At 42.7% G+C, this 22,302-nt stretch overlaps 2 protein-coding genes across 9 annotated transcripts in view; one reads left to right on the forward strand and one right to left on the reverse strand.

The window, feature by feature from the left end:
- The window catches only part of YARS1 (tyrosyl-tRNA synthetase 1), a 28,813-nt gene extending 12,395 nt beyond the window's left edge, over positions 1-16,418 (reverse strand). Inside the window, exons 1-5 of one of the 3 annotated variants that reach the window (XM_007092430.2) lie at positions 16,132-16,418; positions 12,916-13,062; positions 12,601-12,776; positions 7,647-7,776; positions 5,242-5,322 (exon numbers count right to left, since the gene is read on the reverse strand). In XM_007092430.2, coding sequence (XP_007092492.2) covers positions 5,242-5,322; positions 7,647-7,776; positions 12,601-12,776; positions 12,916-13,062; positions 16,132-16,296 — 699 coding nt within the window. In that variant the 5' untranslated portion in view covers positions 16,297-16,418. Of the gene's footprint in view, positions 1-5,241; positions 5,323-7,646; positions 7,777-12,600; positions 12,777-12,915; positions 13,123-13,286; positions 13,542-16,131 lie in introns of those variants that run through there. The other 2 variants (XM_042996336.1, XM_042996335.1) reach the window with 2 other exon arrangements.
- Positions 15,898-22,302, forward strand: part of LOC102970643 (S100P binding protein) — a 35,831-nt gene continuing 29,426 nt past the window's right edge. For 2 of the 6 annotated variants that reach the window (XM_042996337.1, XM_007092429.3), the window contains exon 1: positions 16,536-16,635. The gene's annotated coding sequence lies outside the window, so the exon portion shown is untranslated. The other 4 variants (XM_042996340.1, XM_042996338.1, XM_042996341.1 and 1 more) reach the window with 4 other exon arrangements.

Genomic DNA, 22,302 nt, shown 5'->3' on the forward strand with positions numbered 1-22,302 from the left:
GGACTGAGGAAAGGTTCTAGAGAGAAGTGAGCCCCCCACCCTCAAATCGAAGTCAAAATTCCCTACTCATTTATTAGCTGACTCATAGCGGTGTGTGCATACGGAGATGCCAGGAAGCCTAGCAGAGAACAGGTGCTGGGAGGCTGGTGATCTGCGCACAGACTTCAGAGGCTGCACAGTGCTGGGGAGACAGAGGTTGAAGCTTAGGTCCACTCCAAGTGGAGAGGTCTTTGTGAACACCCTGAGATTTGAGTTTGAGATCCCAGAAAGGCTGTATCCTAGGAATAAGACCCACATTGTAGAAGGGCAAACTGAAACAGACTTGTTCCTTTTTTTTTTTTTAAATGTTTATTCATTTTTGAGAGAGAAAGAGAGAGAGTGAGGGAGAGAACGTGCACAAGCAGGGGAGGAGCAGAGGAGACACATAATCTTTTCTTTTCAATAATTTACAAAAATTTTTTAAATGTTTATTTATTTTTGAAAGAAGACAGCGCATGAAAAGGGGAGAGGCAGAGAGAGAGACACACACACAGAATCTGAAGCAGGCTCTAGGTTCTGAGCTGTCAGCACAGAGCCAGCCCCATTTGGGGCTTGAACTCATGAACTGTGAGATCATGACCTGAGCTGAAGTCGGACGCTTTGACTGAGCCACCCAGGTGCCCTGAAACAAACCTGTTCTGACAAAGCCTAAAACCTGCCCCAGACAGGATCAAGGTGGTAAGTCAGTAATTTAACAGCCTACAGAAAACACTCACCCTATAAGCATAATCCAGAGTCTCTACCACATATCTACGATATCTTTTTTTTTTTTTTTTAATTTTTTTAACATTTACTCACTTTAGAGACAGAGAGAGACAGAGCATGAATGGGGGAAGGTCAGAGAGAGAGGAAGACACAGAATCCAAAACAGGCTCCAGGCTCTGAGCTGTCAGCACAGAGCCCGACGTGGGGCTCGAACTCACGGACCGTGAGATCATGACCCGAGCCAAAGTCGGTCGCCCAACCGACTGAGCCACCCAGGCACCCCTCTACGATATCTTTGATACAATAAAAAAAGTATTAGAAACGGGGAAGAAGAAAAAAAATGATTGATAATTACGAGAAATAAAAGCAGACCCAGGAACAATCCAGATACTGGAATAAACAGATCAGAATGTCAAAATAACTATGATTGGTGTGTGAAAGGAAACAGGAAAAGATGGACAAACTGGATAAAAGAGAATTTTGTAAAAGGGAGCTGGAATCTATAAAAAAAAGAACCAAATGGAAGTTCAAAATGGCACAGTACAACATTGGATGGATTTAACAGAAGACAGGATTGATAAGCTTGAAGAAAAGTCAGTAGAGAATAACCAAACTAAAGCACAGAAGGGACAAAAAAAAGAAAACAACAGAACAGACTATAAGAGACACATGGGAGGGGCACCTGGATGACTCAGTGGGTTGAGCGTCCAATTTTGGCTCAGGTCAAGTTCTTGCAGTTCAGGAGTTTGAGCCCCATATTGGGCTCGCTGGTGTCAGCCTGCCAGCGCAGAGCCCGCTTCAGATGCTCTGTCCCCCTCTCTTTGCCCCTCCCTCACTTGCGCTCTCCCCCAAATAAATATTTTTTTTAAAAAGACAAGTAGAACATAGTCAAGAGGTCTACCCTATGTAGAATTAGGGTCCCAGGGCAGGAGACAGAGAATAAGACCGAAGCAATATTTAAGGACATAGTAGGGGACAATTGCCTCAAATTGCTGAAAACAGACTCAGGAACCTCAGCAAAATCCAAGTAGGATAAATATCAAGAAAACTATAGCCAAAAAACATCATTGTCAAATTGCTGAAAATCAGAGACAGAGAAAACCCTAAAAGCAGCCAGAGAAAAGCAGTTACTATCTACAAAAGAGCAACAGTAATACTTACAGGTGACTTCTCAATGGAAACTAAGGCAGCCAGAGACAATGGGATGACTCTTTAAAGGGCTAAAAGAAAAATAACTGCCAACCTAGAATTTGATATCCAGTGAAAACAGAAGAAGGATGTTTTCAGACAAAAGAAAGCTGAAGGAATTCATTACTAACGACCTGCACTACCAACACCAAACCCAAGGGGGGGGCTCTGCAGGCCGAAGGAAAATGACCCCAGAAGGAAGCACAGAAGTATAGAAGTGCAGGAAGGAGTCAAGAATACCAGGAAGGGTAAGTAGGGATGAGTATACCTGAAAATTGACTGCTTGAAAAGGAGTTATAATGAAGTCTTTCGGATTTAAGATATATGTAAAAGCGAAATATATGACAATAGCACAAAGGGCAGGAAGGAGTTAAATTGCAGGTTCTTACATTGTTGAGAAGTGGTTAAAATACCTAATTTAAACTGTAATAAACTATAAAGACACATGTTGTAATCTCTAGAGTAAAGGATGAGCAAAACTTCTCTGTAAAGAACCAAAAAATAAATATTTTAGACTTTGGGACTCTACTGCATATTCTTTTTATTTATTTAAAAGAAAAATTTTTTTAATGTTTATTTTTGAAGAGGAGGAGGGGCAGAAAGAAAAGGAGACACAGAATCCAAAACAGGCTCCAGGCTCTGAGCTGTCAGCACAGAGCCCAACGCAGGGGGTAAACTCATGAATCACGAGATCATGACCTGAGCCAAAGTCAGACACTTAACAGACTGAGCCACCCAGGTGCCCCTCTACTGCATATTCTTCTTCATGTTTTGTGCAGCCCTTAAAAAATATAAAAACCTTTCTAAGAGATTGTGAGTCACACAAAAAACAAGCCATGGGTCACATCTCTGCTAGAATAATAAAAGTACGTTCAACCAAAAACTTAACAGAGGAGATAAAATAGAATAATGTGAAATACCTAATTAAAAAATTTACATTGTAATCATTCCCCATTCATTAAATATACCCCAAAACCATAAGCCGATCAGAGAAAGATAAATACCATATGACTTCACACACATGTGGAATTTTTTATTTAAAAAAAACTTTTTTTTAATGTTTAGTTTTGAGAGAGAGACAAGAGACAGAGCCCAAATGGGGGAGGGGCAGAAAGGAGACACAGAATCCAAAGCAGGCTCTAGGCTCTGAGCTGTCAGCACAGAGTCCAACGTGGGGCTTGAACTCACAAACTGCGAGATCATGACCTGAGCTGAAGTCGACCGCTTAACTAGACTGAGCCACCCAGGCGCCCCAACACATATGTGGAATTTAAGAAACAAAACAAATGAGCAAAGGAAAAAAAAGGTGGGGGGGGTGGAGAGTCAAACCTAGAACACCCCTAACTATACAGAACTGATGGTTACCAGAGGGGAGGTGGGTGGGGCCCTGGGGGAATGCACTGAGTCATCTATAGAACTGGTGAATCAGTATACTGTGCACCTGAAACTAATATAACACTGCATGTTAACTACGCTGGAAATAGAATTAAAAACTTAATAAAAAAGACATCCTAAAACCATTTTAAATACACTATACGATATTCCATTACAAGGAGTTATCATAACATATTTAACCAATCACTTGTCATTGGATAGGAATTTATTTCTAGTTTTTTTAAAAAAGATATTTAAAAAAACTTTATTTGAGAGAGTGCGTGCGAGGGAGAGGGGCAGAGGGAGAGAGAATCTTGGTTTTTTTGAAAGTTTATTTATCTTGAGAGAGAGACAGAGAAGGCATGCGTGCACAAGTGGGGAAGGGGCAGAGAGAGATGGAGACAGAGAATCCCAAGCAGGCTCCACACTGTCAGTGCAGAGCTTGATGCGGGGCTCAAACTCACAAACCGTGAGATCATGACCTGAGCCCAAGTTGGATGCTTAACTGAATGAGCCACCCAGGAGGCCAAGAGAGGGAGAATCTTAGGCAGGTTCCACGCTTAACATGGAGCCCAACGTGGGGCTCAATCCCATGACCCTGGGATCATGACCTGAGCCAAAACTGAGCTGGGCATTCAACTGACTAAGCCACCTAAGCACCCCAGATTTTATTTTTAAGTAGTCTCTACACCCAACATGGGGCTCAAACTTACAACCCTGAGATCAAGAGTTGCACATTCTACTGACTGAACCAGCCAAGCACTCTTATATCTAGATTTTTCCTTTAAATTGATAATGTGATAAGTACTTTAATATATAACCGAAATTACACTTTTAAAATTATTTCCTTGGGGTGCCTGGGTGGCTCAGCTGGTTAAGCATATAATTCTTGGTTTCGGCTCAGGTCATGATTTCATAGTTCGTGAGTTCAAGCGGAGCCTGCTTGGGATTGTCTCTCTCTCCCTCTCCCCCTGTCCCTCTCCTGCTCACACACTCTCTCTCTTTCTCAAAATAAATAAACTTAAAAAAAAAATAAAGAAATAAAATAATTTCCTTAACATTAATTTGTATAATTATTAGGGCAAACTACTCTTCAGGAATTTACATTTCCACTAACAGTGTTTTCTCCATGCCCTTGCCAAGATGAGGTTTTGAGAAGCTTTCAAAAATACCAACCATTTCTCAATAGTCCTTTTCAACTTACTCACGTTCTTTCCCCAAAAAGAACTAAAGGGTTTGCTCTGATTTCTTCCTTTAAACCCTGCTAAACCTCAACTCAGATGAGTGGTTTATGTAAGATTCACAGCAATACAGACTGAATGCTCTGAGAAAGATCAGTAGTTCTGCCTGGTGGTACCTTTCCCTAGAAACTGTGCTACTAGGGAAGAAGCAAATCCAACAGGTCTGGGGGCAGTTTCCTGGTGGCAGCCAGAGCGTGGGCTTTTTTTTTTTTCCTTTTTTAAATGTTTTATTATTTATTTTTGAGAGAGAGAGCGCGAGTGTGAGTAGGGGGAGGGGCAGAGAGAGAGAGGGACAGAGGACCCGAAGGGGGCTCCGTGCTGCTAGCAGAGACCCTGATGCGGGGCTTGAACTCATGAACCGTGAGATCATGACCTGAGCCAAAGCTGGAAGCTTAACTGACTGAGCCACCCAGGTGCCCCTACACAGGTTTTTGTTTTTAAAAAAAGATTTTTCTTTTTAAGTAATCCCTGCATCCAACATGGGGATCAAACTCACAACCCCAAGACCAAGAGTCGCATGCTCCACTTACTGAGCCAGCCAGGTCTGAGTGCTAATTTCTGCTCAGTCGCTAATTGTGTGATAATGGACAACGTTCTTTCTCTGTAGTTATGAGTGGTGGGACTGGAATATTCAGTAAACTGTAACTGCACACCTCTGAGGCACAAAAGAAAAAAAAGAAAAGAGGACACCAACCTTTTCTGCAAAGGTGAAAATCTTTCTCTGATCAACACCTCCAAACTGGGCATCTACTTTCAAATACTCTTCATCTAAGGCCTGTGGGAAAAAAAAAAAAAACACATGAGCATAAACTCCTACTGTAGTTCTTCTGTATGGATCTGAGAAGTCAGAAGCTTGAAATTCATTAGGTTTTTTTCAGAAAGTAAAGCTAGGAAGCAAATAAGCAGCATCCAGCCTCCCTGTTGGCCTCAAGAGCGGGAGAAATGTTTGCTGAATGCCTGCGGTGAATAGTACTCCATGTGGATGTCATGGGGGGAAAAAAAGAGCTTCTGCCTTTAAGAAGCTCACAATCCAGTGGGGAAGGGAGGGAAGAAGGAGAAGACACAATATGGTCGTGTCAAAGATACAGTGAGCAAGGCAGCCTGTGACAAATGTCAGATAATGGCATAAGAATAAAGTGCTGTGAGAGCTCAGGAGAAAAGGGCACTATTAAACTGGTAAGCAAACAGGTATTGTCACTACATGCCAGGCCTAGAGCCAGCCCTGTGGATGCAGAGTTGAATCGGACCCAGACTCTGCCTTTAATAAGCCAATTAAACAGTTGAAAAGAGAGACATGTTAAGCAGATAACCTGCGTACAGTATGCGAAGGGCTACCCTGGATGTTCATTCACGGAACAGTGCTAACACAAAGAAAGAAAGAAAGGCTGATCTCTAGCTGGTCAGACAGGTGGCAGTGAAGGCTTCCTGGAATCAGACTGTGGGCTGAGCTTGGTTTTGAAGAATACATAGATGTTTTTCACCATGCAGAGGAAACAGATGTCAGAGGGCACAGAGGTGTGAAATGTTTAGGGAAATTATGAGTGATTCAGTCTGCAAAAGCACAAACTTCAACGGATGCAGGAAGTGGTTAATGATGGCATCAGAGAAGTAGGGACCCTAAATGTCATGCTAGGGTGCTAGCATCATCCCGGCCCACACCGTAGAAAGACCATACCAGTAAGAGGGCAGACAGAGCACTGAGTGGAGGCCTTTGGATTAGAACAAAGAAAATAGCTAGAAGGCTGCTATGAGAGTCCAGGTAAGAAACAATGCTGAACCAAGTCAGTGGGAATGTAGAACAAGAACAAACGTAAGAGATTTTAAGAAGCAGAATTGATAAAATTTCATGTCTGATTGAATGGAGGGATGAGGAAGAAGGAGAGGGAGAGAAAGGTAAGCAAGCAGGAATAATCTACAACAGCGCTGTCTAGTAGAATATTTTGGAATGATGAATATATTCTCTATCTGTGTTGTCCAGTAGGTTAGCCACTAGCTACATGTGGCCTGTGAGCACTGAAATATATGTGAAAGATAGCCAATGTGACTGAAACCTAAAAATTTTAATTATTTTATTTAGAAAGAGAGCGCATGAGCAGGGGAGAGGGGCAGAGGGAGACAGAGAGTCTTAAGGCGGCTCCACGTTCAGCACAAGAGCCTAACACAGGGCTCGATCCCACAATCCTGGGATCATAACCTGAGCAGAAACCAAGAGTCAGGTGCTCAACCGACTGAGCCACCCAGGTGCCCCAATTTTAATTATTAAAAAAAAAATTTTTTTTGAATTTTGTCATCTTTCTCCTTGCTCATACAAATATAATGTACACACACATGAAATATGATATGCTTTGTTTAATGGAAAATAGGACCATGCCTGAAATTTCTTTTTGCACCTCTGAAATTTTTTTCACTTAAGTGATTATGATTAACACAGAGAAGATGTGTGACATTGCAAAGCGTTCTCTGGGAGGTCTGGTCTCTGTGTGTGTCCTGTACTGTGCAGACATGAAAAAACAAACCCATTTACTACATATGTGTAAACAGCCTGGTCATCAGGCCATTTTCAGTCAATAGTCACATCCAGTGTAACTCTGTACAGAAGACTTAGGGTGTGGTTTGTAAGTACGATCTGTAAATAACTGGTATGAATTCCCATGGATACCTGTGTAAATAGATTTGTTGGCTGAAATGTACTTTAAGAAATATAACATCTGGGGCACCTGGCTGGCTCAGTTGGTGGAGCGTGTGGCTCTGGATCTCAGGGTTGTGAGTTTAAGCCCCACATTGCGTGTAGAACTAATTTACTTAAAAGAAAAAGAAAATTAAAAAATCTGTAAATAAACTGATTTGTAAACTAAAAAAAAAAAAAAAAAAAGATGTGTGAGATAAGTAGCGTTTTGAAGGGCAGATGGGGAGGATCTACAGCTGAGAAGTCAAAGGCTTGCAAGAAAGGGGAGGGGAGGGAGACAGGAAGGAAGGCCCACAGCACAGCCAAGGAACAGCAAGTACATGGACTTAATGGAGGCTGAGAGAGAGGTTTATGGCCAATAGTTAGAAACAGAGCAGAAAAGGTCACTGGGCGACTCCCTCCCGTTTGAGTACCTGCAGTCCAGGATACAGCAGACCACTCAGCAAAGGGTGTTCCACCTGCTTTACCACCTCAGCCCCGGCTTTCTTGGCATCATGTTGTGTGACCACGGAGGAGAGTCTGTACACATCGAGTGTGTACTCTCTGAAGAGGAAAGGAAGAGGGGACAGCTGTGAAACTGGGCCAAGGCCTCACTATGATCCTAAAGCACATTAATTCACTCTCCCATTCCAAGAGAGCATAGCGGCCTGGTAGCTCCTAAAATGTAGTGGTCCATCCTCTTATTCAAAATATCACTCTATTTTTTTTTAAGTTTATTTATTTGAGAGAGAGAGAGAGAGAGAGAGGCAGAGAGGGAGAGAATCCCAAGCAGGCTCCACGCTGTAATCACAGAGCCCGATGTGGGATTCAATCTCATGAACTGTGAGATCATGACCTGAGCTGAAATCAAGATTCAGACACCCAACCCACTGAGCCACCCAGGAGCCCCTGAAGGTCTTAATTTTAATTTGAATTCATTTATCTTTTCCTGTGATTTGTGCTTTTGGTGGTTTTTTTTTTTTTTTAATTTATTTTTTATTAAAAAAAAATTTTTTTTTTTAATGTTTATTTATTTTTGAGACAGAGAGAGACAGAGCATGAACAGGGGAGGAGCACAGAGAGAGGGAGACACAGAATCTGAAACAGGCTCCAGGCTCTGAGCTGTCAGCACAGAGCCCGATGCGGGGCTCGAACTCACGGACCGTGAGATCATGACCTGAGCTGAAGTCGGACGCTTAACCGACGAGCCACCCAGGCGCCCCTTGGTGTTTTTGTTGAATCTTCCTTGCCCTGAGATTATAAGATAGTCTTACATATGTACAGTCTTTTTATGTTTTATAGTTTGGCCTTTACAGTTAAATCTCTAATCCTCTTGGAACGGAGGGATCAATTTTTTTCCCCATATGGGTAACTAATTGTCTTGCACCATTTTTTCTTAAAAAGTATATTCTTTCTCTGCTGATCTGCAATGCCAGCTCTGTCATAAATTAAGTTTCCATGTTTATGAGGATCTATTTCAGAATTCTCTATTCTGTTCCACTGGTTATTACTCTATCCTCATGTTATATAAATGACAAAGGATTTGCTAGGAATGCAAAGGATTTGCCAGGAATTCATAAGGAACTCCTAAAAAAACGAAAGGGAAATGGGCTACTTGCAAAGATACTTCACAGACAAGGAAACAAAAATGGCCAAAAAAGACATGAAAATAACTTTTTTCAGATAAATATTTTCAAGTATTTTACTCCTACACTTGAATGGTAGTTCAGGTAGGCACAGATTTTTTAGGCTGTAAATTGTTTTCCTTCAGAATCTTATTTTATTTATTTTTCATTCATTCATTCATTCATTCACTCACTCACTCATTCATTCATTCAGAGCATGTGAGCAGGGGAGGGGCAGAGTGACAGGGACAGACAGAATCCCAAGCAGGCTCTGCACTTCCAGCACGGAGCCCAATGCAGGGCTCTAACTCATAAACCGTGAGATCCTGACCTGAGCTGAAATTAAGGGTCAGATGCTCAAACAACTGAGGCACCCAGGCACCCCTAACATGCTAGGTTTTAAGACTCATCTAGAGGGACACCTGGGTGGCTTAGTTGGTTTGGTATCTGACCCTTGAGTTTGGCTCAGGTCATGATCCCAGGGTTGTGGGATCGAGCCCCACATCGGGCTCTGCATTGGAGCCTGCTTAGGATTCTCTTTCTCTCTCCCCTTCTGTCCCTCTCTCCCACTTGCCTGTGAGCGCGCAGTCTTTCTCTCTCTTAAAATAAATAAATAAACAAATAAAAATAAACACTAGCATGATATAGATTAATTAGCAATACTAAAAAAATTTTTTTTGAAGTCTACTTATTTATTTTGAGAGACAGAGCAAGCAGGGAAGGGTGGAGAAAGACAGAGAGAAGAGAGAGAATCCCAAGCAGGCTCAGCACTGCCTTCGTGGAGCCAGGTGTGGGGCTTGAACTCACAAACTGTGAGATCATGACCTAAGCTGAAACCAAGAGTCGGACGCTTAACCGAGTGAGCCACTGAGGTGCCCCAGCAGTTTTTTAAGGGCATCTTAGATTAATTGAAATACAGTGTCTTTTTTTTTTTTTTTAAAGATTTTATTTTTAAGTAATTCTACACCCGAAATGGAGATCGAATTCACAACCCTGAGACCAAGAGTTGCATGCTCCATGGGCTGAGCCAGCCAGGTACCCCTGAAATACAGGATCTTTGTATTCCCACTTTTGTTTGGTTTCTGGCCACTGAGTATTCTTGACTAATTTTTCAATCGACTGATCTGAAGCATTCAGGAAATGTAAAAAATATTTTATCCAGCATTTTTTAGTTGATTTCAGCAGTAAGGCTGGTCAGAGTACCCAGTGTGACAGACTGCTGGAAACAAAAGTCCTCATCCGCATCTCAAACACTCTTACAGTTTTTCTGTCCATCTCTCTAGGCTGTATTCTAGGCGAATCTCTAGTTTTCTCTTCAACTTTATTCAGTCTAGAGTTGATGCCTTCTATTGAAGGCTGGTTTGTGGGGCTTTTTTGCTTTTTTAAAGTTTATTTATTTATAATCTCAACATCCAACATGGGGCTTCAACTCATGACCCCAAAATAAAGAGTCACCTGCTCTTCTGCCTGAGCCAGTCAGGTGCCCCTGTGGGGTTTTTTGTTTTGGTTTGGTTTGGCTTTAATGACTAATTTTTACCTTTCTAAGATTTCTAAATGATTCTTTTTATTTCTATATATTCATTTTCATTTCTGCCTCTGTTTTATAATTTCCTTTTTAAAAATGGATGTTATTCCTTAGCATGTTAGATCTATGTCTTTTTGTTAATATCACAGATAGAACACTCAAAAATGGTGGGCAGCTTGGTTTAATTCTTGGTATGCTTATATTCTAATCTCCATAGGCCTGAAGTTTGATAAAAGTCCCTAAAGACCCAGGCAGGTGACTAATAGTGCCCCCATTCCCTGGCTCTACTCTCCTTGATAGGTAGGGATGGGAATAGGAAAAGGGGAAAAGCATTCCTTTATGCTTTGGCTTTAAGTAGTAAGCCTGGTTTGTCCCCACTGCCAGCTTCCTGCCTGGAGCCTGGCAAAGCTGTAACTTCAGCCCAACTCACCAATTTGCATTTCAATTCTGTTTCTCTTACCACAGAGATGTTTGGCTTGTTTTTGAACCTGGCTATGTCCTTTGTTTTTTTTTTTTTTTTTTTAATGTTTTTATCATTGCTGTTGTCTGGAACAGAGGGAGTGCATCAAAGTGCACACTTACAAAGCCATCTTTCTTTGAAGTCACTTTTGTATATACAAAAAGATCAAGTGACTTTGAAGCAAGGTAGCTTTATTTATTTATCCCATCTCCTCCTACCCCAAATTCTGTTCAATTCTAGAATAAAAACCTTGCCTGAATCCTTCACCGTTATGATCCCGGTACCTAGAACAGAGTCTGGCATATAGTAAGAACTCAATAAGTGTTTGCATGACTCCTTCCTTCACCTTCTTCAGGTCTTGGTCTAATATCTTCTTATCATAGAAGTCTTCCCTAACCACTCTATTCAAACAGAAACCCCCCACTCCCCAAGAACTTTCTCTCCCCCACTCACCTGCTTTGCAGCACCTATCACCATCTGACACACTATATATACGTTACTCGTTCATTTGTTGTCTTTGGCTGTATCCCCTTGCTTAAACGTAAGGCCCGTTAAGATAGGGGTTTTTGTTTTAGTTTACTTCTGTACACCCAGGACCCAGAACAGGGCTTCCCATCTAATAAGTGCTTCCTAAATATCTGTAGAATAAATGTAAAAATAAATGGAATCTCAGGCGCTCTACTGAAACTGTGGATTCAAACATCTGTGTACGTTAGAGTGTTATGTGCCTTATTTGAAACTTTAAATGTTCAAAGTGAGGAAGGATAAAGAAAATTATGATCAATGAAGTAAAAAGAGAAATGAACTTGTAAGCAAGAGATCCAGGCTCACATCCTGGCTCTTCTACTTACTGAAAGTATAAACTTGAGAAAGTTAAATCTGAATGTGTTTCCTTATCTGTGAAATAGGACATAGCAATGCTTACCTTAAAAAGTTGTTCTAGGGTGCCTGGGTGGCTCAGTTGGTTAAGTGCCCGACTTCGGCTCAGGTCATGATCTCACGGTTCATGAATTCAAGCCCCACGTCAGGCTCTGTGCTGACAGCTTCGAGCCTGGAGCCTGCTTTGGATTCTATGTCTCCCTCTCTCTCTGCCCCTCCCCTGCTCACACTCTGTGTGTCTCTCTCTCTCAAAAATAAATAAACATTAAAAAAATTAAAAAAAAAAAAAAAAAAAAGTTGTTCTAAGGGTTCACATGCAAAAGTGACCAGTAGAGTGATACATAGTTTAATTGAGGTTTTAAAAATTAAAAAAAAATATGGAGATTATGAGGCGGCATGGAGAAATGACTTAGGAAATTACTTAAGTTAAAAATATTAGGACAGAAAAATTGTATCTTTGCTAATATTACAAGTATGAATAAAATTGATAAAAGTATGAAGCAGTAAAAATTGTTGGGGAGGTGAGAAACAAGTGAAATATTTTTCTTTCACATTTATTTTATCATTATTTGCTAAGGCTGGAGGCTGGAAGGAAAAAGGGAGGCTGAATTGTTTATCAATTCATCACTCCTCCATATGCTGGGAGCCCAGCAAGGCCAAGGACTCTGCTTTGGTTACATTTATATCTCCAGCAAAATGGATAGTACACAGGCCTTCACAAGTCAGTACATTTTTGATGGATGAGTTAAGAGGACAAAGAGTATACATTTTTTAATGGCTTTTAATTGGTAGGGCCAAAGCACTGCTAATCCAAATTTATAGAGTGCCTGGACTCCACAGGACCTGTAATTAGCTAGAAGCATGAGAGCCACAAGGAGGGTGGATGATCCAGAACTTACTTGCTGAGCTGGTAATCAGTGCCTTTGACGAACCTGAGCTTCTCCAAGGGCACACCAATGCTCTCCAGCATTGCCTTGATCACATTCTCATAGTAGCTGGTTCGGAGTTCTAGAAGTTCCCATGGGGCTTTCATGTTATCCAGGTAAGCGTGAAGGTCCGCAAACAGAATTGTTACCTGGACATAACAGATGAGGGACCGCCAAAATGTGATTCTGTCCAAGTCCCTCCAAACACCCCTCTTTCCCCTGCCCTTGTTAAATCTCTTTCTTGGCCATTCCCCAGGGAACTCCTTGATTTATAACCTTACTTCTTACCTCACATCCTGCTTTCAGGAAGTCTGCAATCTTAGACATAGGCACGAAGTAAGCCACGTGTGGCTTGCCTGTGGTTGCTGTTCCCCAATAAACTTTAAGCTCCCGCTCCTTGAGTATCTCCTTCAGCTTGTCTTCCCCCAGAACCTCCTGTTGTGGAAGCAGAAGAGCTGGTTTAATGCTGGTGCCCCACCTTGCTCATCCTTTACCCTGTGGCAAGGAAAACAGAAGCATGTGTCATTGGGGGGGGGCGGTCTAAGCTCAGAGCCAGCAGGGAGGTCCAGCCATGCTCTCAGTGTCAAGTGACAGTCAACCTAAGTTGGTGCTGTTGCCAGTGAAATGCCACCATGTTAGAAAACTGGACACGTCCCTACCTGCATGATCCCTTGCATCTACTCTAACTCATGTTCCTTCCTTTCATCGTCAACTTCTTGAAATAGTTGTCTCTTCTTCTGGTCTTTATCCCATGTTGCTAAATTCAATGAAAACTTTTTAGTCCTCATTCCCTCCCGGAACACTCTCCTCTTTTGGTCCTCCCCTATTTTATTCTCTTAGTTGTCCTCCTACTTCTTTGGCTGATGGCTCAGATTTCTTGGCAGCGGTTCTTCTTCCTAATCATTAAATATTAGCAATCCTGGGGCACCTGGGTGGCTCAGTCAGTTAAGTGTCTCATTTCAGCTCAGGTCATGATCTCATGGTTCATGAGTTCGAGCTCTGCTTTGGGCTCTGTGCTGATAGCTCTGAGCCTGGAACCTACTTCGGATTCTGTGCCTCCCTCGCTTTCTGCCCCTCCCCTGCTCGCGTGAGTGTGTGTGTGCGCGCGCGCGCGCTCTCTCTCTCTCTCAAAAATAAACATTGGAAAAAAATTTAAAAAAAATTAGCAATCCTCGCAGCCCTATCTCTTCTCTTCTTACTCTACATTCTCCCTAACTGATCCCTTTCGAGTTGCTTCAGTTACTACTCATGAGCTAGTAACGACCAAATTTTCTGCTCATACCCATATATAGAACAGTGTACTTGTTATCAACCCAGTTAATTCAAACTCAGCATGTTCAAAATTAACCTCATGCTCTCAACTTCCCACCTCACTCCCCACCCATCCTTTTCATTTATAGTTTCACCCCAGCGCAGTAAATGGTAACTATCATTCACCAAGTTGCCTAAGTTACCCCAAAGCTCCTAAATCCTCCTCCTCTCTGCCTCCATCGAACTTCCCTGGTCTAGGCCATCAGCTCATACCAGGACTATTGTAAATAGCTTTCTAACAGCTTGCTCTCTCCAGCCCATGTTCCAGAAAGCAGCCAGAGAGATCTTTAAAACTCAAAACTTGATTAACTTGTTCACCTATTTAGATACTGTAATGATTTCCTTTTGCCTTAAGACAGTATTGGAAAAATCCTTATAGGTCAATATGCTGCTAATAAAAGAGATCTTAGTGTCTCTTCAAGGGATGGTTTGGGGAGGCTGTTGGAAGCCATGAAAGACAAAAACTGTTTTGCTGGTTTGAATCACCTGTTAGCAGGACTTATTAAAATCCTGTTTCAAGGTGGCTGGATGGTGGATCCTGCATTCTCCAAGCCCCTGACTATTTGGAGCTCTGCTTTGGGCTCTGTGCTCCACAAGGAGAGTTCTTGCCACAAGGTCATATTACTTACTCTTGAAAACCTGAGTGAGTCATTGCCATTAGCTCTATTTATGCTTTGTCCCCAACCAGTATTATTTTGTGGAAAGAGACTAGGACAAACGATCTGGCTAAGAGGAAGCATGCAAAAATTACCGATTGAGATCAAGTTACGAGTAGAAAGAACCCAAATGTCCACCAACTGACGAATGGAGAAACAAAATGTGATATATCCACATAATGAAATATTTCTCAGCCGTAATAAGAAAATTCTGATAGGTATGACAACATGGATGAACTCTGAAAACATGCTAAGTGAAAGAAATGAGACATAAAAAGCCACATATTACATGATCCCATTCATATGGAATGTCCAGAATAGGCAAATTAGAGACGTAAAGTAGATTAGTGTTTCCCTATGGCTGCGGGGAGTGAGAAATGGGCAGTGATTGCCAGTGGGTACAGGTTTTATTTCGGTGATGAAAAAGTTCTGGAATCAGTGGTGATAATTGTACAACCTTGTGACTGTACTAAAACCCACTGAATAGTATACTTTAAAAGAATGAATTTTATGGTCTGTGAATTGTATCTCAAAAAAGGTAAAAAACCCCCAAACTGTGGCCGAACCAATGTATCACTGCTCTTAGAATAAACTCCAATTTTAAGCATAACTTGCAAGGCCTTCATAACCTGGTTCCTCCTTACCCCTTCTCAACAAACAAGTAAAATATATAGTACGTCAGATGGTGATAAGTTATATGGAGAAACAACAAAGAAAAAAGCTAGAACAAGAGATGAGACAGTTCTGGTGGTAGGGGGTTTGTTATTTAAATGAAGTGGTCAGGAGAGGCCTTCCTGATAATGTGACAATAGTCAGAGGCCTGAAGGAGGTAAAGAAATGAGCAATATAAATATTTATTAAGGGTTTGATCTGCACTTTGCTTATTCTACTCCTGCGAATTTAGCCTTCTCTCTGAACCAGTGTTCTTTCTCCCCTCTGGGTCTTGACCTGGGTTCCTACCTAAAATGCTCCCCGCCCCGACCCATCCTTCTTCTGGTTAACTTCTACTCCCGCAGTTCCTGGAAACAGCAGGAACAGATGTGGAGTGAAGTGATTTGCATCGCCAAGGCGCAGTTCAGAGATCACTTCCTCAGCCTTCCCTGACACTCCCCCAGCCCTCTCCCCTAAATTCCTCCCAAAGCTCCACGGATAGGACTTGGCAGTCCTTGTTTCAACTGTAACTAAGTGCCTGAATTATGGGTTATTCTTAACGTCTGATTCCCTCCAGACAAGCCCCGGGAGGGCAGGGCCCTGACGTATCGCCTGGCACATAATAGGGTGGGTGGGGTGGCAGTCCTAGATTCAAAGCTTGGCTCAATACAAGGTGACTGCACACAGGTGAGCCCACTGTCATTTCTGTGGGACCCAGATGACTGCTGCTTGACTGAACGACTGACCGACCAACCAGCAGGCTCTCTGAATTGCCTCGGTGCGGAGCCCCCGACCCCACACAGTTAGGACCCTGTAGTGGCACTCAGGGTCACTGGACCTCGAGCCCCCAGTCCTTGACAGCGCATTTCCAACCCCGAGGCCCTACCTGCAGGTTCCGGGTGATAAGGTGCAGCTTCTCTTCAGGGCTCGGAGCGTCCCCCATGGCACCGTCGCCCCTGCTTCCCGCGCTCAGGCCGGCACCGCGCCGCTTCCTCGGTCGCCGCCGCCGCCGCGTGCCGGGAAGTGGCACGCGGGCCCAGTTAGGTTGCATCAGCTGAGCTCGTCGCTCGGCTTGCTCGGCCTGGACCCTTCGCCTGAGAGCGGCCAGGGAGGAGTCAGGAGCAGCTGAGAGTCGAGCGGGTCGATGAGACGAGAAGGGGAGGAGCCAGTAGGCAGGATAGGCGGTACGGGGGCGGGGTCGCCGCGCCTGCGCGGGGCACAACCCCCTGAGGGGCGGGGCGGATTCCTGCCAATCACTGCCTATTTGCCCTCCCCCTTGCGCTGGCCCGGTTGGCTAGGGGTGGGGGAGGTCGGGGAGGGGGCGATAAAATGGCGCAGGGGGCGGAGTGAGGCGCAGTCGTTCGCACAGGCTTCGGCCCCGCTTCCGGAGGTGAAGAGCAGGAGGGATGAAGGGGTCAGCGTTCCCGGCTGGGAGGGGGGATGGGGGCGCCTGTTGCTTCTCCAGGGGGCCGTACATGTCTGTCCACCCTGTTGAAGGGTTGGGAGGCCTTCGCCCTGCTGGGAAAGGGCTCGTTGTCGTTCCTGAGGTGATGGCGGCGGGAGGGGGAGTGTCCCTGCGCCCCACCTCCACGTCGGCTGGCGACAGATGCCCCTCACCCTGCTGAGGAAGAGGGAGGCTTGTTGGGTCACCTGCGAGACGGAGAGCGCCGTCCGTCTCCCTGCCCAGTGGGGGTGGGAGGATGGGTGTGTTAGGTGGGTTGGGGGTGCTGCTGCTCCATGCCCCACTTGGGGGGCTGTTGCTAAGGAGAAGATCGTGGTCTTACAGCAGCGCCTTAAGGGCGGAGGAGAGGATGACCCACCCCTAGGGCTGGCGGGGCCTGGGTCCCGCGGAAGTGTGGGTGTGGGTGGTCACTATCAGGGTGAGGGGTGCACCACCGAGGCCTGCGGGGGAGGTCGGTTTGGCCCCTCCGGGGGGAGGGGCGCGGAGCAAGCCCGCGCTTCTCCCGCCTTCCACCGGGAGGCGGGAGTTTCTTGGTGTTTTCGGGGGAGGGAAGAAGGGAAGAGAGAAGGCCCAGCCCCAAGGGCGATGCTGTGCTGGGGCCGTTGCATTCGTAAGGAAGAGCAGGGGGAGCCCAAGTAGTGTCCTACGAAGGGTGGACTTGGGCCCGGAGGGGTTCTCGGGACTGGTGGTGTTACCAGTTCTTTCTTGGGCGGAGGGAGGGCAGTTGGCACCGCAGCGGGGGCCCCTGAGAAGGGAAAGAAGTGATTGCATTGCTCACCTGCTGCCCCACCCTGATCTCCAGTTTCTTCTGGATTTGTTAGAGGCTGCGATCTTTGGCAATCCTGCCTAAATTAGTTTAAAAACATTTTCTTCTAAAGAAGACACCTGTTGCTGCATTTTTTTAATATTTAGTTTTTATGCCCCTGTGGGATGAGAGTCCTGGAATCCATATCTAGTGAAATGTTAACCTAAAGCAGAGATTTCCAGCCCTAGGTTGTTTTTCTGTCCTACGGTGTTTCCAGTTACTTCAAAGGAAGTTGCAGAATTCTTACAGATAATTTCAGTTCACTTTGATTTTGTTTAAATGTTATGCCCATTTTATAGAGCGATAAAGCCTAGTGAGTGTCTTTTGTGCTTCGTGCCTCACATGTATTGCATATGGGAAAGGTTGGAAATCAAAGGCATGTCCCTTGGAAATATTCTTTGCTCTTGGCCATAGCTTGGTAATGGTCTTGGTTTTAGAACCTTGAAAGAGGGATATGGGGTTGTGTCTGGTGTTGCAGTTTTAGTGGCCTGAATAAAATAAGGCTTTGTGCTTTAAGGCAATAGGTTTTCTTAGGTACGATAAAAATAGAAAGGGAACCAGTTTCTGAGGTTGCAGCTAGGTGGTTAGAGAACAGAGCGAGGGGGTGGTAAACTGAAGTGTGAAGAGGGGGTGGACAGGTGAGAGAGACATGGAAGGACAGAATAGGGTCACAGAAGGGATGGGGAGCAGAGGAATAAGAGACAGACTTGGAGATGGGAAAAATACTCTTCCCTTAAAAATTAAGAGATCTCATTTTAGGTGGCAGTTACAAAGCAAGTGCCAAGAAAGTCAGGTAATGGTAGAATGGCAGACAGAGAAGTACTAAGGCCGTCTTGTGGAACTTCATTTTAGAACTTAATTTTATCTGAGTTTTTTTTTTTCCCCACCTCTTGCAAATTCATTAAATACCAACTTTCATTAGTATAGGGCTTTTAGGTTTAGAGTGCTTTCATAAACATCCCCTCATTTGATCTTCATAATCGGTGTTTGAAGTTAACAGTGTATAATTATCCCCCATTTTTCAGATGAGTGTTCTCTGTATTGAGGTTCAGAGACTTTCAGTGACTTGCAGAGGTCTCTGAATTTTAGTGCAGTTCCTCTATACAAGACACTTTAGTAACCATTAATTTGCAGGATTTGCCTGATATTTCAGACGTGCACACAGCCTGGTCTTTAATTAATTCAGTGGCAATATGGTTGAATGCTGGGTTAAACTAGAAGAGATTAGAGTATACTGGATAATTTCTTAACAAGCAAGGACCTAGGGGGAGTTCTCTATTAGATTAGCACTCTTTCCTACCATTTCTATGCTTCCTTAAGATTCTCTAGGGGTCAGGGAGGTGATGATGTGGGATGAAATGAAACTATAGCCACTACTTATTTAGCTTTTCCATTGTGCTTCTATTGTGCTAAGTGCTCTATGTTCACGGTCTCATTTAATTCTGGCAACAACACTATGAGGTAGCTACTGTGATGGTCTCTATTGTACAGAAGAGGACATTTGAAACCTAGAATGTAATCATTGTCTTTCTCCACTGGCTTCTTAATTTAGAAATATTTTTATTCAATATTTTAAGCATATGAAATTTGTAGGAAGTAACAAAATAATACCATTATGCACACCATTCAGCTTTATCTTTCTTATTGATGTAGGCAAGCTGAATCTGAGGACTCAGAGGGGTCTGAGGCTCAAGAGAGTCCTTGGCTTAGTTCAGGATAGAAATCAAATGTGAGCCAGGAGGAAGTGAGAACAGAGTTCATTGAATAGTGTAAGTGAGAGAGTATAGCAGATGGAGTGTCTGGGAGACTTGGAAAAGGAAAAGTGAGTCTCTCTGTCACTTGGGGTTATGAGTTTATATTGGAAGGGGGTCCAGGGTGCATGTTCTTTCAAGAACCCAACGTAGCCTCTGATCAAAAGTGAGTGTCAGGAGAACAATAGGTGTTATTCCATAAATTACCAAAGGGAGGGGGTATTGATGCCAGTGTTGGCCAAGGTTTGGAGCTAATGTCCTGGAACATGTTTGGGATCCAGTTGTCTTAGATGTTATCAGGTGTTTCAGGGCCTAGGATGGAACTTAGAGGAATGATTAACTTTCTTGCCTCCCCCTTGGAATGGGAACATAGCTTCCTTTATTTTACTTTCATTATGTTGCCATATTTTTTTAAGTAGTTTCTACACACCCAACATGGGGCTCGAATTCATGACCCCAAGATCAAGAGTCTCAAGGTCTACTGACTGAGCCAGCCAGGCACCCTTCGCCATATTTCTTGGAGGTCTTTTTGTTATTTATTTATTTATTTATTTATCTATCTATCTATCTATCTATTTATTTTTTAAGAAGTAAAACATTACAGATAGAATTGAAGGTACTCATGCCCCCTTGACCTTCCTCTTCCCTCTCTACCACCAGAAGTAACCACTATCCTGAATTTTGTGCTTCCTAGTCCCATGCATATTTTTATAATTTAATGATATATGTGTGTATCCATACACTATCTGGTATTGTTTCTTTAACAAATTGCAAGGAAAAAAAGATGGGGAACCTATAGATTAAAATATAAAACATGTCAGCCAATGGCAGTGTGTGGACTTATATGGAAACCGGTTTTTTTCAATCTTAAAAAATAAGACATTTATAAAATAATTGGAAACCTGAACCATGTATTTTATGATAAGGAATTCCTGTTAGTTACAGATGAAATGATGTGATGCCTGGGATTTGCTTCAAAAGAATCCAGTAAAGGGGGGAAGTGGATGAGACAAGATTTACTATGGGCTGATAGTTGTTGGGGCTGAGTGGTGGATCTATGAGAGTTTGTTATACTGCTGTGATTTTTGTATATGTTTTAAGTTATGTATAATAAAAAGAATTTTTAATGAGGAAATAAAATTGTGGAGAGAATGATTTGTGCAAGTTAAAAATTATCTGTATATTGTATTGTTTTGCATAATTTTGCTCCCAAACCTATTGGAACATTCTCTGAAAGAAACTCAGAAGAGCCAGCTCTGTGCTTCTGGATGTCATGTAGTATAGGGATTGATGTTTTCAGTTCTTGTGAAGGATATTGATCCTATGTGTGCACAGTAAAGTTTGCCAATAACCATGATTTTCTTCCAGTGAGGTTTGGCTGCATTCAGGAGTATTTCTCATGTTCTTCTATTCTACCTGGGAAGTCCGGGGAAGCCTGTGTTTAATAAAGTGGCTTAAGTTATTTTTGCTGAGGGGTTAAAAGCCCTCTTCAGTATCTTTATCTTTCATAGTATGTTAGAGAGTGTGAAATTGGAAAGCTCTGCCATTTGCTGACTGACCCTGGGCAAATCTCTGACAGGGGTAGCAGAAAAAAGCATTACCTTTGGAATTGGATCTGGGTTTAGATCCTTGTTCTAGCATTACTAGCTCTGTGTGCTTGGTTAAGTTACTTCCTGCCATTTTTTTTTTTTTTTTAAGATTTTATTTTTTAATCTCTGCACCCAGCATAGGGCTGGAACTCACGACCCTGAGATCAGGAGCCACATGCTTTACAGACTAAGCCATCCAGGCACCCCTCTTAATGCTTCTTAACCTGAGTTTCCTAAGAGTGAACATTTATTGAACTCTTCATTTGGGCAAGCCAACTGCTTGAACTAGACCTTTTGGAAGAAGTTTGAATGAGAATGGAGATAGTGGCTTAGAAAGGGCTTCTCAGAAATAAAGCTGCTTAACCCGGTGCTTATGATACTTGTGCTTTACACCTACAAACTTTACATCTAAACTTTTTCTTACTGCTGCCTAAAGAAATAATATAAAATAACCCAGTCACTGTGCAGAGAAATTACTTTTTCTTCATAGAGGCACCTGTTTCAGTGCCTGCAGTGCCTGGAACTCTCTCACAACAATGCTGGAATATTGGTAAAATAAGATAAAAAGTCTCAGCAGCCCTAAGTTTAAATGCAACAGAAAGCTTAGTTTATTTGGTAAGGTCTATATTGCAGAGTTATGTTGAGTTAAATTAGAAGTCGTAAAATGTGTCTCGTAGTGACTGGTTTATAATAGGTACTTAATATTTCTTTTTGTCCCATCTCATTTATAAGATGGGTAAGTTTAAGTTCCTTCTTTAAATTTTTTTAAATTTATTTTACCCCTAGTTTTGTTGAGATACAATTGACATATAGCACTGTATTAGTTTAAGGCATACAACATAATGATGTATGTACATAATACTAAATGATTACCACAGTAAGAGTAGTTAACACATACCAACTCACATAGTTATAAATTTTTCCTTGTGATGAGAACTTTTAAGATCTGTCTCAAGCAACTTTCAAATATAAAAATACAGTATGGTTAACTATAGTCAATATGTTATACATTATATAAATCCTTTCTAATGCTAGTGTTCTGTAATACCTCTCTTTTTCTTCTCTTTCTCTACTACTTTATTATTCATACCATTTTATATTTTCTGATATTAGTGCATAACTTTCAATGTTGTCTTCCTACCAAGGTAGGAAACTGTATCTTTGTTTTTAAGAAGTCATATAGAAACATGTCTTGCTCAGTATTGTGTGATGATAGTAGCTCAGAGAATGGTTTTCTGAAAGAGTGCATGAACTAGAGCTAAAATTCAGAGTGTGAAGGAAAAGTGGGGTGGGGGAAAATCACAGTTAAAAGGCTAGCAGGGAGTTTTCGAAATTATTTGAGTTTAGTGTATAAGCATTTCTTAATAGCTTCTCAGATGTTGACGTGATGTGTGAAATACAAGCTTTCATTACCTTTACCATCTAGAAAATAATTTCGATTAAGTCCATC

The sequence above is a fragment of the Panthera tigris genome, chromosome C1 (assembly GCF_018350195.1).
Source record: "Panthera tigris isolate Pti1 chromosome C1, P.tigris_Pti1_mat1.1, whole genome shotgun sequence".
NCBI lineage: Eukaryota > Metazoa > Chordata > Mammalia > Carnivora > Felidae > Panthera > Panthera tigris.